The sequence below is a fragment of the Corylus avellana genome, chromosome 1 (genome assembly GCF_965113065.1).
Source record: "Corylus avellana chromosome 1, dhCorAvel1.hap1.2, whole genome shotgun sequence".
NCBI classification, from domain to species: domain Eukaryota; kingdom Viridiplantae; phylum Streptophyta; class Magnoliopsida; order Fagales; family Betulaceae; genus Corylus; species Corylus avellana.
The window spans coordinates 45442160-45459112 of NC_142490.1; the positions used below are offsets into that span (position 1 = coordinate 45442160).

The following is a 16953-nucleotide window of genomic DNA, read 5'->3' on the forward strand; positions in this document are numbered from 1 at the left end:
TAATTACATTTAAAGCGTTAATTAAATCTAGACTTTTATGAGTTCAATGGAAATTGATGCCCATGGGGTTTAGGTTCTAATATGTCATATTATATATATATATATATATATATATATATATATATTATAAATTTGGGGTAAGTTGCTAGATCAATGGAATAGGAAGAGAATAATAATTATAGGGTTAAAGTGTAATGTTTAACTTAGAGTCTATGTGATGATTATGTTATTCATGTGAGTTTGTTCATTGTTAACTTACACATATTTTTTCTTTTATTTTCTAAAGACTCAAAATGATCATGTAAATTTATTTGTAGATGATGAGAATAGTCAAATACAATACTTGATTATTTCAAAAGAAAAAATGCACAAAGTTTATTGGAGTTTGATCCTGGATTGTGTGTCACTTATGAGAATATCATGTTAATCAACGATGTGCAAAATAACTCAACGCAGGTCGCACTTTTTGAGGTTAGTACTCTAAGTTCAATTCCTAATCTAAGTGATCTTGTAATTTGGATATTATGGTTATTAAATATTGAGAATATTGTTTGTTAGAATTTAAACATTTAATTGGAGAGTATGACACAATTCTAAGCTCAATTCCTTATTGTATTTAAGTACCAGTGATTAGAAAAATAAGAAAAAAAAATAGAAAAAAATACTAGTTCATTACACATTGCAATAAATAAATAAATAATTGCTTTGGTCCCCTCCCATAAAACTTTCTGGCTCCGTCCCTGCCTTTGCGGGAATCCTTATTGGAATTTAAAGTCTACGGTGTATTCTCACAAGTTAATGATGTACTAAACTTGACAATTGAATTGGAATATAAGTATTTTTTGTGGAATTCAAGGCGAACACAAACTAAATTAAATATTACATGTGTAACTCACATATATGATGGAGGGCAATTACAAGCAAATACAAACTTCTATAATCTATTGATGTACTGCACACAAGAACGAAGTTTCAATCCTTTTTATGGGTTCCATCACCGAGGCCCAATATTGGAAATTGATAAGCCGTTGATTGAGTCATAACATGTTTCATTGTGATCCGTGAATCTTCCTACAGAAAATGCAGGTCGTTGAGGTTGGGAAAGAGTTATACTTTCATTTTTCAACATTACTACCACAGAAGACATGGTTGGTCTATCATTTGCATCTTCTTGAGCACACAACAATCCAATATGAATGTATCTTAGAAATTCATCCGGGTAGCATGAGTCATTCAATAACGGATCCATCATCTCGAGCGCTTTCCCTTCATTCCATAATTGCCATGCCTGCACCATTATTTAATGTGTTTAGACAATTTTTTTTTGCTTAATATTAGGTTTGACAATTTTTGATAAGACTCACGAACTCAATATGTATAAAATACGAAAGTAACTGGTTAGGGTTGAAGAGTTAAACTTGTTTAATTAAATGAGTCGAGTTAAGATTAATCATGTATTCTTATACCAATGTCTCGACACGGCCTGAATTTAACACTTGACATTTAGAGTTAGACATTTAGAGTTAACAATTTTTGACACGACCCACGAACTTAACTATGTATTTTTTTACTCATATTTCAACATGACCTAAACCCGACACACAAATATAAATTCCCACTACCCTTGCCCAATATCAACCGAAGTATGGACTAGACTTTAAGCCAAAAATATCTTACATATGCTAGGAGGCTAGGAGCACCTTTTGACCGATGGAAGCTAGCATTTCCTCTCCCAGTTATGATCTCAAGCAAGAGTACTCCAAAGCCAAAAACATCAGACTTAATGGAATATAATCCTTCCATAGCATACTCTGGGGCCATGTATCCACTGTTCAAAGCATATTAAAACAACAATAAAAAGAAGTTAACATATACACAATTAAATAACCAAAGGCACACTAATCTTACATGTACTTACTATGTTCCAACTATTTTAGCAGTATTAGCTTCACCTTCGCTTCCTGTGAAGATCCTTGCCGTTCCAAAGTCTGAGATCTTAGGATTCATGTCATAGTCCAATAATACATTGCTAGCTTTTAAGTCTCTGTGAATGATTCTAAGTCGAGAATCCTCGTGAAGATAAAGAATTCCCCGTGCAATTCCATTTATTATATTACGTCGTTTGCTCCAATTGAGTTGTGCACGTCTCCTTGGATCTAACCATTAAAATTTGAAATTAATTCAATTCATTGTTCTATGGCTGAATGTTTACAAAGTTGATTCGAGTGCGCCCATTAAAACAACAAAAAGAGTGGGGAAGAAATTAACGAACCAAAGAGAAAGACATCCAGGCTGCTGTTGGGCATGAATTCATAAACAAGCAGCTTTTCTTCTCGCTCTGTGCAAAACCCAAGTAGCCTGACAAGATTTTTGTGTTGAAGCTTCATTATTAGTAGAACTTCATTTGTGAATTCCTGCGAACCCTGCTCTGAACAGTAAGAGAGCCTCTTAACTGCTACTTCCTTTCCATCACTGAGTATACCCTGCAAAAGTGCATTTGCTTTAATTTTCTTGATTAACATAAAATAATAATAATAATAATAATAAATATGGCAAATTGAAACTTTTTTGTGTTCTAGACTTAAGTAGATAACATGAATCACCTTGTAAACTGGGCCAAAACCACCTTGCCCAAGCTTATTTGAATCAGAGAAGTTGTTGGTAGCTGCTAGTATGGATGCCAAATCAATATGGGGGGATTCATGAGCGTTCGGATCATATCTTCCTTGAAAATTGGGGCGATGAAAGTTTGAGATATAATGATCACCAATATTTGCTTGTTGACTAATAATTTCTCTCTCCCCTGAACAAAAAAGAATGGTCTCTCAATAATGAAAACAAAAGTTCAAAATTGTAAAGCAAACTCACTGACAGGCGTCTTTACATTTTTTAGCCTTCTTCCTCATCTTAAGGCAAAAAATACAGGAACCCAGAAGTACTATCGCCAAGGATGCTGATGCAACTGCAAGGATTACCGTCATCCATGTTTTCCATCCACTGCCTGCATTTGAAAGCAATCATTGAATACTATAACAAAAGTAAGTTGTGTTAGAGAGTAGTGTAGTTGACAAATACTTACTTCCCCCTTGGCCATTAGTTGAAGTGGGAGCTCCATAAAAGTTATATAGCTCATACCTCAAGAAGCAACTACGACTAGGAAGTCTTGCACCAATAGAGAAATAGCAGCATGTGAAAACATCTGTTATGGCCCTCTGAAGGCATGAATTACACCCATCAGCGGATAAGTCTCTGGTGCACTGCACTAGAGCATATATCGTGTTATCTTGAAAGGATACTTCCCCAGTAGCATACATGTTAGCTGAAAGATTGAAAGCTGCCCTCTTAGTAAGAGTATTCAACGTCTCCTTCACAACAGATTTGAACTGTTCTGGTTCCGAAATGTTCTTCTCGTTATCCAGGTCAAGAACGTTTCCTGTGACATTCAATTGGCCCAAGAAATTTTTGTTGGAGAAACGTAACTGGCATACCTCCTCCCATACAACTGCTTCTGTTGTGTTTGGACAAAGTCTCAAAATGTCTTGTGTAGCCGTTGTTATGCATGTCTGGCAGGTTTCATTTGAAACATAGCCGAGGCACACGTAAAGACTATAAACTCCATCTGGGTCATTTCCTTTGGAGGTATTATAGAATTTGGAAACAGAAGCATTCGAGGATAAAGAAAAGAGGGCATCTTGGAGATTGTTCTGAAATAATGTAATATTACCTGCATAATTACTGTTGTTTGAACAAATGGAATACGGCGGGTCGGCATAGGCTAGATTATTGCAGAGGAGGGCGAGGAAAACATAAAGCAGAAAGGGTCCAATAACTTTTGGAACAATATGGGAATGAATCATATTTTACTTTGTATGGCTTGTATACTATGATAATGGCCAAATCTCTCAATATGGTAGCTGAAGGAGTTTCCGTTTCTGCTATACTTTAGGCTATGAGCGGAAAAATCCTTTCTTGGAGTCTTTTAATAATCCTATCTAAAAGGGTAATTTCTTCGAAGAGTTCTTAGGCCAAAATCAAGCCAAATGCGTTGTTCCAAGATTCCACTTTTGTAAAAAAATAATTGTTGACTTTATTGAAGGAGCAGGAGTTTACATACAACCATCGGCAGACGGCATCAATGTCAATTCTATCCAAAACCGGGGCTTTATATATTGGCTTATTCTACTGTATTTGTATTAGTCAATTAACAAAAGATCTGTGGGAGCCGTAGTGTAGAGTTTCGAGGAAGGCGTTTGGGATTGGGAGTTCCCCTGGGACACTACTTCCGCTTGAAACATCAATTTATAGGCCCATAGGTTGTCAGACTCGGTCCATTGATGTCGAGTCTCTGAAATAACGGTCAATTCCACCAAGGAATTGCAGGGACCTCAATGAAAGAATTTAGAAGAATAAGTATTCTCTTATTCCACACAATATTTTTGCTTACAAAAGTCTATTATATAGACTATATAGACTTGAGAAGAGAGCACATTCCAGAAATCAAGAGCTAAAAACATGTATAGTCAATATTTAGATTTTCTAGATTTGTCCCTTTAACATGCTCAATACAACCTTACCGGAGGTTGATATAATTTATCCTAAGAAAAAAAAGGGAAAAGTCTACATAACCCCCTCAAACTACCACTCAATTGACAATGTCTCCCCCAAACTTTCAATTGTGACAATGTCCCCTCTAAACTACCAAAAACTGTCAATGTTCCCCCAATAACGAAATTACCCTTAGTAAAATTAAAAAAACTAAAACTTCTAGAAAAAAAACCTAAAACTAACAAAAAAACAAAAAAAATCCAAACGTTGGCCAATTTTTTTTTTTTTTTTTTTAAATCAATTTTATAAGAAAAAAATTAAAAAAATTTCGATTTTTTTTTTATATAAAAATTGAAAATTTTGGTTTTTTTTATTTATTTTTATTTTTTTTTTATAATTTTATTTAAATAAAAATTTACGTTTTAAAAAAAATAAATTTTTCGTTTAATAAAATGAAATTTTTTGTTTTTTAAAACTAAATAAAAAAATAGTTTTTTTTTTAAATAAAAATTTCCGTTCTAAAAAAAAATTAAAAATTTTTGTTTAAATTTTTTTTAAAAAAATATTATTTTTAAATTAAAATTTTTTGTTTTTTAAGAAAATCATTTTTTTTTTTGAATTTATAGGGGTATTTTTGTCTTATTGCTAGTCTGGGGCCGTCAATTTTGACACGACCCGTGAATCCGACACGAACACGACACGAAAAAACAGGTATTGGGTTTGGGCTAATCGGGTTCGGGTCGTAATCGGGTCTATCCGATTAAGACCCGGAAATTTCGTGTCTGGCGGGTCGACCCGCCAGACCCGGTTTTTTTTTCTTTTTTCTGGAATCTGGACCCGCCGACCCGGTTTTTTTTTCTTGGTTTTTTTCTGGACCCGGCAGCAGCTCACGCACGAGTTCCCAGCTCCTTCTCCTTGATTCTAGCTGTGTGTCATTTCCGATTGCATGTATTATTATTGCTTTAGCATTTATTAGGATTTTCTTTTCTTTTTAAATATTCTTCATCTGGGTATTTGCATTGATAAGGATTTGGAATGATTCTTGGGATTTATGTTGATTTTATAATAACTTTCTTTCTCTCTGTAATAAAATTACAGATGAAATCCTAATGTCTACTAATGAAGAACTTTCTAAGCATTGATGCCATTGTTTGTTTCGGATAGCAAATTTGTGATCTTTAGAAAAACTTTACTGTACTTTACCTTGTCGTTGCTAAAATGAAAATCACTTAAATTATAACTATTCTATTATATTACACATTTTGATAAATGTATTTGCACAATTAAATAAGGGTCTTGGTCTTCTATGGCTCTAATGGAATTCAAAAATATTGAGTCTTGGCCCAGGGTTGGATGCTAAAAAAAATGTCTGAGAATTTGTATCTTTGTTCAAATTAATTTTTTAACACTTTTGTTACATGTGGGACTAAATTATAAGTGGACTATTTTAATAAATGAACTTACTTGTTTTAACTTTTAACTTTTAAGTTTAGGTGAAATTATGAGTTTAGTAATTTATTTGAAGTACAATTTGTCAATTACGGTCACTTTCCAATTTTTTTTTTTTTTCTTATCCTTTATTAAAGCCTTTAATCTCTTAGAACTCAATTTTTTGCATTGACTATATTGATGCATTAGTATTATTATTACAATTTTGAATTTTAATTTTTTTTTTAAAAAAAAAAATTATAGTTTAGGGTAATCGGGTCGTGTCGGGTCGTGTCTACCCGTTTATACCCGGTTATTTTAAAACGGGTAAACGGGTCGTGTCGGGTTACCCGGTTATTTTCGTGTCATAATCGTGTCAAACCCGATTACCCGTTTAGCTAAACGGGTCGTGTCTGGGTATAGGCTAATCGTGTAACGGGTACCCGCGGGTCATAATCGGGTCGTGTATGGGTACCCATTTTGCCACCCCTAGACTCTGGGGGGTGGGGGGGGGGGACATTGACAATGTTTTGGTAGTTTAGAGGGGACATTGTCACAATTGAAAATTTGGGGGGGACATTGTCAGTTGGGTGGTAGTTTGAGGGCTGTATGTGGACTTTACCAAAAAAAAAAATATAATCCTTTGGTAATTTCTGATTAGAGAAGGTTTAGATCTCGGGCTTCTGATTCGAGCCCATAAATACATCACACAGGCAGACCATTGACCATGGTTCACGGCCCAGGCTCGGAACAAGCCCATCTAATAGATTATTATCTGCGTGACCATAATATCCTTATCTCCTAGTCCGAATTACAGGAGTACCCCTTTGTCCCAAGAATCAGACAGTCTGATACTCTGAGGCACTTTCCCTGCCATTTCCCAAGCCGAAACTGTTTTTCAAATCCTTTGAAAGCTAACATCTTAGCCATTGTTCTCTCTCTCTCTCTCTCTCTCTCTTGGCCATGGAAATCACTGTGAGAAAATTGGCCAGCTTGGGCTCCTCCACTTCACTTTCTTACCTCATGTCCAAGAAGCACAAGGCGTATATACAAGGACCTCGTGCTTTATCTCCGTTGGTTGATCGTATCCGTCGTGATTTTTCCGTGGGGGCTGGCCAAACTGGGTCTAGTGCTTCCTCTGATACGTCTGGTGCGTCGTTTGGACTAACGGAGTTTGAAGTTGTTTTGTAGTAGTACTGTTTGTGAAAATGTTTGTGAAAGTAAACCCAGTTACAGAACAGTTCATGACATTCAATACCATGTTATACAAGCATGATAATCGCTTGCATTGATAGAACTTAGAATGAAGAGGTAATTTTGCAGAACTTTTTTGTACTGGGAGAAAATAAAGGTGAAAGGCTTGGTGAAAAATGAGCTTCGAATTATACGAAAACATTGAGCATGTAGTCTAATGTTGCTGTGTGCATTGTACCAATAGGCATGCTATAAAATTTGTATTAGATGGTAGGTGCTCCCCACATTTATATTGTTGTGTTAGAAACCTCCCCGGTAAATGTAAATGTATGTAATGAAAGAATTAGCTTGAAGTGTATTTATGAATGATGATAGTTTTTATGGAATTTCAATAGACATTTGAAGACTTTGATGCATTTCCGACATGGGTCGTGAAGCTGATCTGCATTTGTTTTGTTTCAGTTTGTTGTTAACTGTCCATTTGGAATCTTAGATGTCTGTTTTAACTTAGCATTTTTTTTAAAGCATGAGCTATTGAAGTTCATATTGTTTCACTTCAATGATGCATTAACTGGCATTTGCCACCTGCCTTGAATTTCAAGATTAGAGGATGGTGCTGGACTAAGCCCCAAAGAATTTCAGAGATGGAATAATGGAGGTGGGATTTTCCACAAGTCAGCTTCCATTGATCCAACAGCGCTCATAGAGACTGGTGCTGTAGTTCATCCGAAATCTGTTGTCAGTGCATATGTTCATATTGGATCGGGAACTGTTGTTGGACCTTCTGTGGTAATCGGCCAATTGACAAAAATAGGGTGAAATTTCTTCCCTTTACAGTAATAGCAACATTTACAACTATGTAAAGTATTATTATTTCAACTTAATGTTACAGTGCTCTACCATCTCTGTTCCACTAAAGCCTTTTTGCAATAATATGTTTAGTCCAGAAACATTCCTTGAATGACATACTACGTAGGAATGCACTTGGGACTAGCAGAGAAAAAGGTTCTGACCAGTAATTCTGCCGCCTCTTTCTTGTGCTTAATTAAATGGATTATGTTTGTTCATTCAGGCTAAGTTCCCTAACAGCCCTGCCTTTTGAAATATTATGAAAAGTTCCTCTAGGTGGGGCGCCATTTGCAAGAAATATTTCTAAGAAAACATTTTAATGTGTTTAATTCTTTATATTGTGCTCTGGAAATACTAAGCAATATACTACTTTTCCATTTTTCCTTTTTTATTCTTGAAGTTCTTTTTTGTCATTTGCTCATTTTTTTGACATAAAATATTGGAAAATAATCTAGAATTGGTCTTACACATGTACAAAGTGAAGATGTTGCAAGATCACCAGTTGATGTGCTTATGCTGGAACTAGGATTTTTTTTTTCTCTGTCTCTCTCCTTTTTCCTTTTCCCTTGCTTACAAGATAGAACTTTTTCTAATAAGTGACATTTTGTCTAGTCATAGACTGCCCAGGTGTAGTCTATCTAGGATTCCCCAATTGAAAGCTCATGGAAGTGTGAGAGAATAATTTGTTTTGTATTGGGAATGAGTGGTGACTGTTAATTGATGGTTGAGTAAGTTTTGTATTAGGCTTGTTATTGGCAATCTTGAGCCTGATCATTGCATTGCTCTTCCTGCACTTTTGGGTGTGTTATGTGAGAAATTCTGTGAATGCAAGAGCATACAGACCTGTGGGATTGTGGCATGCATACATCCATACAGGTTAATGTTCATAAACCATTTTACAGTTATACTAATATGATTTTGCCAAAACTACTGTATTTTGCCAGGTATAATGTTGCACTCAGTAATTGCGCTATTGGTGATTCATGTGTAATCCACAATGGGGTTTGCATTGGTCAAGATGGTAAGGCTTGATAAGTATGAACTTGGTTTTTTTATTGCAAGTGCAAGTGTAAGGATACTTGCATAAATAGGATTTTATCATAATGGACACTCAAGTTATCTAGGGATCAATATCATGGAAATCTTGTTTATTGACTGATACTTGTGTCCTTGCCTATTATGGATATCAAGTTAGTTACTTTTAATATATGCTTTTGATATTTACCAATGTAGTCCTGATACATGTTGTTACTGATACACATTGTAGTCTACAGATTAAATTTTCATTTGTTCTGTTGGTTGCTGGTTGCTGGTCTGTTAATCAGCTCTTGCTGCATATGCTTTCAACATACAAATTTTTTTTTTCCTTCACTCTCCACTCCCTTTATCATAGGTGTTACTTATTGTGGTAATGTAATACTATTTGGAACCAAAAAATGTTGTTTTCACAATAAATCTTTTGGTGTCTTCTGATATTAGTTGCCACATTGTTTACATACAGGGTTTGGGTTTTTCGTGGATGAGAAAGGGAACATGTTAAAGAAGCCTCAAGTTGGTGATGTTATAGTTTTTTACTCAAAGTCAACCTTATGTTGTCTTCTTTAGCATCATTGTTCTGTTTTCGATCGGCAATAGACTACCCTATTTTAGATATCTTGTTTTTTTTCCTCAGTTGCTGAATGCTATGATAGGGAACCATGTGGAGATTGGTGCAAATACATGCATTGACAGGGGGAGGTGAGACGTGTAATGGCTTTTGCACATCTTTGAAGTTTTTTTTTTTCACTATATATACATATTTTCTAAACCAGTTTGTACCTGAAGCTGTCCCAGTGGGACTGTTAATTATACCATCTATTTGTTTGTGCAGCTGGAGAGATACAATTATAGGGGATCATTCAAAGATAGATAATTTAGTTCAGGTTGGTTTTTGCTTTCTTGATTGGTAGTCAAATTATTCTGAACTTGTGATCAATCTGGTTGGCTATGCAGATTGGTCATAATGTAGTTATTGGGAGAAGTTGCATGCTTTGTGGACAAGTTGGGATTGCAGGTTCAGTGACGTATGTTACTTCTCATCAGTGCTTTTCAATTCTTTATTTTTCTTGTGAAGTTTAGATTCAACTTTATCCAACTTTCCCTTTATAAGTACTTGGTACTTGGTGAAGAGTTACAACTTTGCCTTGTATGTTCTTTTCAGGATAGGAGACTATGTGACTTTGGGGGGAAGGGTAGCAGTTCGGGATCATGTTTCCATTGTATCAAAGGTATTAATTTGGTAATAACAAGAAGGATGTCCAATTATAGCGTAATTTAGCCTTGTCTTGTGAGAGAGCTTTATAGATTATTTTTGCTTCTGATTTCATTGGAAAGCCCAACAATCTTGTATTTGCTTTTCTTTACTCAGTGATTTTGTGTTGTCCGTCTCTTTTGCTTGCAGAGATTGTATGTGGTATAATTAGCAGCATGATCCGCTGTTTGTACAATGTTTTGTTAATTGATTTCATATGTTGCATAAAGACTTGTGTTTCTCCATAGAGAATTTAGCTTGTGAGACATTATTTAAAATCTTGATGGCCAACTAAAGACATTAATTAAATATGTAATGATTGCTCTGTTATGGAAAAAGAGAAGCATTTTCATTTGTATGAGGCAGTTATAGGTTACCATGGAGCATGAAATCTTTAAGTTTTTAGCTTCAAATATATTGATCTTTTATTCAATATGTTATGTTTTCTTTTTCATGTTTTTCCTCTATGATTTCAGTGCAATGTTTCATCATTGAGTTTTAGAGATATTACTTGCCATTCTATATGCGAGTATTTCTTGGCACCTTTCATTTATCAGAGATATAATTTATTTTGTTTTTCCTTGAATACAAGAGTTTTAAGACATTCCAGTTTGAAATAAATGATGATAAAAGCCTCTTCATTCAATTTTTATTTCCGCTTAATCCCCAAAATATTTCATTTCTTTTTTCCCAATGTTTCATATTGGAGGTCTATTTCGCAATTGTGAAGTCGTCCTAAAAGTCAAAACCACTTTTGTTGTGAAAAAATGGTTGAAAGCAATGATGGTTTGGGCTCTCTTTTCTCCTGATCAATATTGAGTTTCCACCATCCGAAGCCTTGATAAAAGTAGACAAATGGGTAGGAAGAGGTGGCAAAGGAGGTTGACTTTAGCATCCTGAGAAAAGTATCAATGAAAATGAAGTTCTAGATAGCAAAGTTAACAAAAATGAAGGACTTGTTATAACTGCAATAAGTTGAAATATTATCATTTTAAATGTAATAAAAACAAATCAAAAGATTTCCTTTAAGTTCCAAAAACCCCTGAAAATACTTACTGGCTTTCATGTGTGCCAAACTGTTATGAAAACCAAATGAAGCCTGACCTTTGACTTCCTCTGTCTATTATCACAAAGTTTAAAACCACTGCATAACCTTCTTTTCTTTTTCAATCTTAAAGCATGGTTCTGATCAGGTTTGAGAATTACTAGCAGCCGCATAGCGGAGGTCTACCTAATTTGTTACTCTCTTTTCTGCACTTTTCTGAAGTGAATTCATATAACCATGAAATGTTAAATCTTTTGCCTTCATGCTTGAATGTTTGCATGTTCATGCTTATCCTATTTGTTCATATAGAATGCCACATGGCTTCAATCACACATATGTAGGACAACGAGGCTTCTATCGACTATAGCATAAGAATACTGGGTTGATAACAAAATATCTAATCACAAGGAGTTGCAGGTCCGGCTTGCTGCTACTAGCTGTGTCACCAAGGATATCAAAGAACCTGGGGATTATGGTGGCTTTCCTGCTGTAAGGATTGCATTTGTGCCCTTTCTTACATTCTATTTAATATTTTCCACAAATGGATGATAGGGTGTGTCAGCCAAACTTGGTGGTGCTGGCCGATTGTTGAAAAATTGGACCTAATATAATAACATGGATATATTGTACATTTCCTTTGATGCTTTGCAGGTTCCAATTCATGAGTGGCGAAGACAAGTTGCTACCCAATTTCGGACTTCAAAGAAAAAGGTTTCTTAAGAGTCGGGAGATGTATTAGGATATATTCTAGATTTGGCTTACGTGCGGTAAAAAACTGTAGCATATAACAGTCTAGATTTCTGGTGTAGTAGATTTGTGGCGATGTTTCTTCTGCAGTATCTAATTTGCTGGGGGGTTTCTACCATATATCAGCATATCTCAATCTTTGTACACAATCCAATTATTCTTTTATGTAAGACATTGTTGTTCTTTTAGTCCTTCAAAAGGGCTGGTAAACCATTTGGACCAAAACACATGGAGTCGCTGTTTAGAGAAAAAAATTTTATCTTGTATTTACAATGTGAAAAAACTAAGACAAATACAAGACAGCAAACTGTACATTTACCTTGAAATTAAGAAAGTCCACAACCCTTCTTCTTCTATGTCTAATTATACAAACACATTCAATCCTGTAATCCCCAACCATATATAAGGATTAAGGGGGTCAAACTTTACTACCTCCTCCATTTATTGGAAGTATGGCGCAGCTTAATCTTCTTCCTCCTCTTGCCTGAAATCTTCCCATCCTTTCCAACTAATAGAAGACGTTGCAAGTCTAATTTATGATGCTTCCCCCCCTTCTCTCGAATCCTAGATACCACACCCACCATCAATTTGGCTTTTGCATTTGATATTAATTCATTGAGAAAAGATTTCCACACTCGTGGGTTGGCATCCACATAATCAAATACTTTACGACTTCTCCCTGCTCGTTGGTGGAAAGCTGGTATTGTTTTCTCACCTACTATCTCCTCCCCAAAATAAAATGTGAGAAAAATGTCATCATAGTATACTGTGGAGACTGCGTTTTGATTTCCAATTTCAAGACTAAATAAAACGGTGCCGTTCTGACCCTCCTTGCTGACTAACGAGGACTGTGGGATGGAGAAGTCAACAATGTAGAAGCGGGGGGGATAGGGAGGTAGGATTATGGATAGAAGTATTGCAGGGATAGCCAAGAGGAGTACAATTACTAGGAGAAACCGACACACGTACTTGGATTCACTCATGTTTTTTTTTTTTGTGGGGAAGAGATGAAGAGGAAGAGGAGGTGGAGAGAGGGATCACGATCGATCAGGATTAAATAGAGTTTTGTATGAGAAAAAATTAATTAAGGAGGAATATATATCATATGTTGATGCATGCTTGTTCTTCAAGTTAAGGACAATGAATTATTCTTGCTTCCTCTTGGAGGATGAGAGGATATATTTTGATTATATTATATAACCAAAGAATGTGTGAATGTTAAGGGAACCAAAACATATATGTATACAAATATAACCAAAGGCTCACATGCACCAGGTTATTATAACTCATAAAAAACTACATGCATGGAACATTCTTTCAAAACCTTCTTGCATCATAAAGCCAAGGAATTCCAAAATCCAAATTACCCACCAAGATTTGATACACCAGTATTTTCAACCCAGCAACATCCCACAATTACCAACTATTACCCAAACGAGAAAACAAATTCTACATGTAAGAATAAAAAATAAATAAATAAATAAATCATAAACTAGTCTCTTGTCAAAGGCAATATGATTACAATATACCTAAAATCATCAATCAAAATTCGTGCTAATTAAAGATAATAAGCTATATTACTACGTTAAAAAAAAAAAAAAGACTGAAAACCCTTACATTTACCATGAAATTAAGAAAAGTCCACAACAACCCTTCTTCTATGTCTAGCTAATTAGATGGCGTAGCTTAATCGGAATCGATCTTCGTCTCACCCTCATATCCAAGAGCTTCCCATCGGAGCCAACTAGTAGAAGACCCTGCAAGTCTAGTTTATGATGCTTCCTCTTCTTCCCGAACGTCTTATATTGAATCCTAGTTCGTAAACTCACCTTCAATTCGGCTGGTGCATTCGATATTAATGCATTGAGAAAAGATTTTCATACTCGTGGATTGGCATCCATATTATCGTTTACGTGAGAAATCATTCCTTGTCGTTGATGGAAAGCAGGTATTCTTTTCTCACCTACTGTATCCTCCCCAAAATAAAACTTGAGAAAAATGTCATCATAGTATATGCTGGAGTATGAGTTTTGATTCTCAATTTCAAGAGTATATAAGACAGTGCCGTTTTGACCCTCCTTGTTACTAACGAGGACTGTGGGATAGAGAAGTTAAGAATGGCGTATTGAGGGAGTACTAATATTGGATGCCATACTAGCCATAGGAATATGGCCATCACACCCAATAGGGCTACAACTTTGATAAGCGTCTTGGCTTTACACATTTTCTGGTCTCTCTTTTCGATCTCCACCTAATTCATAAACTGGCTGAGTAGGTTTTATTTTATTTTTTTAATGTAGGGCTCATATGAGGGGATTTTTATTCGGTTTCAAACAGTAAAAATACAAAAAAGAAAGGAATATTTGTCACCACGATCCCAGCTGATTTTCAACCACATTTGGTTGACAAATAAAATCAACTTTATTGATTTCCATTTTATATTTGAATTTAACCGCAGTATTTCTATAATTATTGCATTTTTTTTATTTTTTTTATTTCCATTCCTAGGAGAATTTTATTAGATTTTGTAGCTTTAGGGTTTTACTATAAGTTTGGATCAATTGTATTGGAATGATTAGAGCTTTGCCATCAATAATATATCAGTTTTCGTGTTGATTCTTGTACGTTAAGAACACATTTTCTCTAGGGTTATTAACTAATTAAAGCCCCTAATTATTAGTACGTTGTACAATAAAAGATCTTTTAATATTTTAAAAACTCTAATATGGTTACGATTTAATGAATAATCTCTAATTAATGCCCTCAATATGGTGAAAATAATAATTTTACAATATTGAGGCTTTAAAAAAAATCTCTAGGCATGAAAATAGGAATTTATTGACTCTAGATATGTAATGTAATCTTTCCATTTCTTCTCATGTGTACAATTCACTTCATTAAGAACTCCAACTTCAAAAAATTGTCAATATATATAAATTCTTTGAAAGTTCAACGTGCATAAATTTCTTCGAAGTTGTATGAAATAATGGATTTATGTTGATTTCCTAAGGTTATAGTTGCTATTAAAGGAGAAAGAACATTCGCCCCTCAATAATCGAATGTTTCACGATCGATGCTCAAAAATGCAATTCAGAAAATTTGCAAGGGCTGCAATTTGGGTGGTGTAACCACCCTATCAGCCCGAACTACGTACTCTCCTAAGGGCTTAGGTGGTGGTCGCACCAGCACTTTTGTTGGTGGTTGCTGGATCTAAGATACTGTTTATGAAAGTTCACATGGGTTAGTAAGAGATGCCAAACAATACATGTTAAGGGTTTGATTTTGTAGGAAGTGTGGTATAAGGAGAAAAGCGGTGAGACATGGGCCTTATTTGCTAACAAGAAGGAAATTTTAAGATACTGTTCATAATTTAAAAAAAAATTAAAAAAAAGTAATAATTGATATAGAAAAGTGAAAAAGTAGTATTGAAAAATAGAAAAATTTTGTTTTGTAGTAATTTTTTTATTTGAATAGTAATAAAAAGTGAATAATATGATATAAAAAATGAATAATGTGATATAAAAGTGAGAATATTTTAATATTGATATTTTTATAAAAAAATAAAAGTGAATAAGCTGGAGTGGAGTGTTGTTTAACAAAGACTGCCAAAGTGACCTCAGGAAAATCCATTCACGATTACAACTTGGAGAATCCATAAACACAAAGAAGGTTTAGATTCTTCGCGGGTTTGAAGACTAATAGGAAACTCAGAATCGGAGGGATTTTCCAGATAATCCATGTTGGAAGGTTGCAATTTTCGAGGAATTGTTCATGGAACATTTTGTGGGATTATGATCATTATATAGAGGCTGCAGCTTTATGAAACATGCTGACATGAGATGAATTCGGATAAGGATCCCATTTTAAAATTACGTGAAACTTCTTGTGCACCATCTTGACCAAAAATAAACAATATTCTTTCGAAGGAAGGAATTTCTTTCTTTTATTCAAGATACTTAATTTACTGGCTGGTCTTCGGTGGAAATTAAAGTAGATATAGCTCACTCATCATTGACATATATTCAGGGGTGAAAATTTGGTCTTATTTTTTATTACTGGCTAAAACTGGGAACCGGAACCGAGGTATTTGATTTTTTATTTCTAAAAATTGAAACCGAGTACCCGGTTAACTGGTTATACAATAACCGGCTGGTTCCGGTTAGTATCCGGTTATCCAAACCAAGCAACCGGTTTTTTTAATTTTTTTGCATTTTTAGTTTATTTTAGATATTGGGCTTAAACTTTAGGCTTATTTTAGGTATTGAGCCTAATTTTTGGGCTTAATTTAACCATTTTGTGCCCCATTTAAATTTTTTTTAAAAAAATCAAAAATATAGATGTGATTTATGATTTTTATGAGCCTTTGATAAACAAAAATAATAATAAATATACTAAATTCGAAAATATATATTATTATTATTATATATATATACTCGGTTATAACTGGGTATTTAAAAACCCCAAAACCGGTAACCAAAACTAGACACCCCAGTTACCGGTTTTTCCAACCGGTTTTCCGATTTTCCGGTTCCGGTTCGAGTCCCCATTTTCCAGTTTTGTTTTTTACACCCCACCGTATAATTATGTTCTATTAGTGTTACTTCTTCATAGAGCACAATATATATTTCTTACTACCCAAGTAACTCTAGATACCATTTCATCATATATTTAATTACAAGTACTTACAATGAAAGAAATTAAGATAAGATAAAAAGAATACTACTTTGCCTTATCTTCTTTCTTTTTGTTCTTTTTTATTTTTTATTCAATACGAAAAAGGAGAAAGAGGCTGCGTTTCTTCACAATCAAGTTTTAAACTTGGACATTCACTAGATATATGTTTTCCACAGAGAAA

General features: G+C 34.6%; 3 protein-coding genes and 1 pseudogene across 5 annotated transcripts; 1 reads left to right on the plus strand and 3 right to left on the minus strand.

The window, feature by feature from the left end:
- Positions 1 to 994: 994 nt before the first annotated feature.
- On the minus strand, positions 995 to 3857 carry LOC132170073 (cysteine-rich receptor-like protein kinase 10). Of its 3 annotated transcripts, XM_088516333.1 has the most exons (8): positions 3080 to 3857; positions 2885 to 3001; positions 2778 to 2803; positions 2604 to 2702; positions 2273 to 2483; positions 1919 to 2156; positions 1678 to 1828; positions 995 to 1288 (listed from the first exon to the last, which is right to left on the minus strand). In XM_088516333.1, exons 1-8 carry the CDS (start codon positions 3855 to 3857, stop codon positions 995 to 997), a joined length of 1914 nt encoding a protein of 637 aa, XP_088372459.1. The 3 variants fall into 3 exon arrangements, with proteins under 3 accessions (XP_088372459.1, XP_088372458.1, XP_088372455.1); XM_088516332.1 differs by having other exon boundaries at positions 2604 to 2803; XM_088516329.1 differs by having other exon boundaries at positions 2604 to 2803; positions 2873 to 3001.
- A 2939-nt stretch (positions 3858 to 6796) lies between these two features.
- On the plus strand, positions 6797 to 12216 carry LOC132171259 (putative UDP-3-O-acylglucosamine N-acyltransferase 2, mitochondrial). Its single transcript, XM_059582532.2, has 10 exons — positions 6797 to 7123; positions 7775 to 7982; positions 8961 to 9037; positions 9518 to 9567; positions 9689 to 9753; positions 9887 to 9938; positions 10009 to 10079; positions 10217 to 10283; positions 11769 to 11840; positions 12003 to 12216. The coding sequence occupies exons 1-10, from the start codon at positions 6937 to 6939 to the stop codon at positions 12069 to 12071; spliced, it is 918 nt and encodes a 305-aa protein (XP_059438515.1). The 5' UTR covers positions 6797 to 6936; the 3' UTR covers positions 12072 to 12216.
- A 310-nt stretch (positions 12217 to 12526) lies between these two features.
- Positions 12527 to 13081, minus strand: LOC132170074 (uncharacterized). The gene has a single exon (XM_059580983.2). It carries the CDS (start codon positions 13079 to 13081, stop codon positions 12527 to 12529), a length of 555 nt encoding a protein of 184 aa, XP_059436966.2.
- A 681-nt stretch (positions 13082 to 13762) lies between these two features.
- On the minus strand, positions 13763 to 14322 carry LOC132170076 (uncharacterized; annotated as a pseudogene).
- Positions 14323 to 16953: the final 2631 nt, after the last annotated feature.

What these genes read in the sequence shown, in the direction of transcription:
- LOC132170073 (XM_088516329.1), bottom strand. Translation starts at nt 3,857, where the DNA reads ATGATTCATTCCCATATTGTTCCAAAAGTTATTGGACCCTTTCTGCTT. An exon ending in AACTAATGGCCAAGGGGGAA is followed by an intron (nt 3,002 to 3,079) that starts GTAAGTATTTGT and finishes TTTCAAATGCAG; the next exon opens with GCAGTGGATGGAAAACATGG. An exon ending in CTCCTAGCCTCCTAGCATAT is followed by an intron (nt 1,289 to 1,677) that starts GTAAGATATTTT and finishes ATAATGGTGCAG; the next exon opens with GCATGGCAATTATGGAATGA.
- LOC132171259 (XM_059582532.2), top strand. Translation starts at nt 6,937, where the DNA reads ATGGAAATCACTGTGAGAAAATTGGCCAGCTTGGGCTCCTCCACTTCA. An exon ending in AGATAGATAATTTAGTTCAG is followed by an intron (nt 9,939 to 10,008) that starts GTTGGTTTTTGC and finishes TTGGCTATGCAG; the next exon opens with ATTGGTCATAATGTAGTTAT. An exon ending in ATGTTTCCATTGTATCAAAG is followed by an intron (nt 10,284 to 11,768) that starts GTATTAATTTGG and finishes AAGGAGTTGCAG; the next exon opens with GTCCGGCTTGCTGCTACTAG.
- LOC132170074 (XM_059580983.2), bottom strand. Translation starts at nt 13,081, where the DNA reads ATGAGTGAATCCAAGTACGTGTGTCGGTTTCTCCTAGTAATTGTACTC.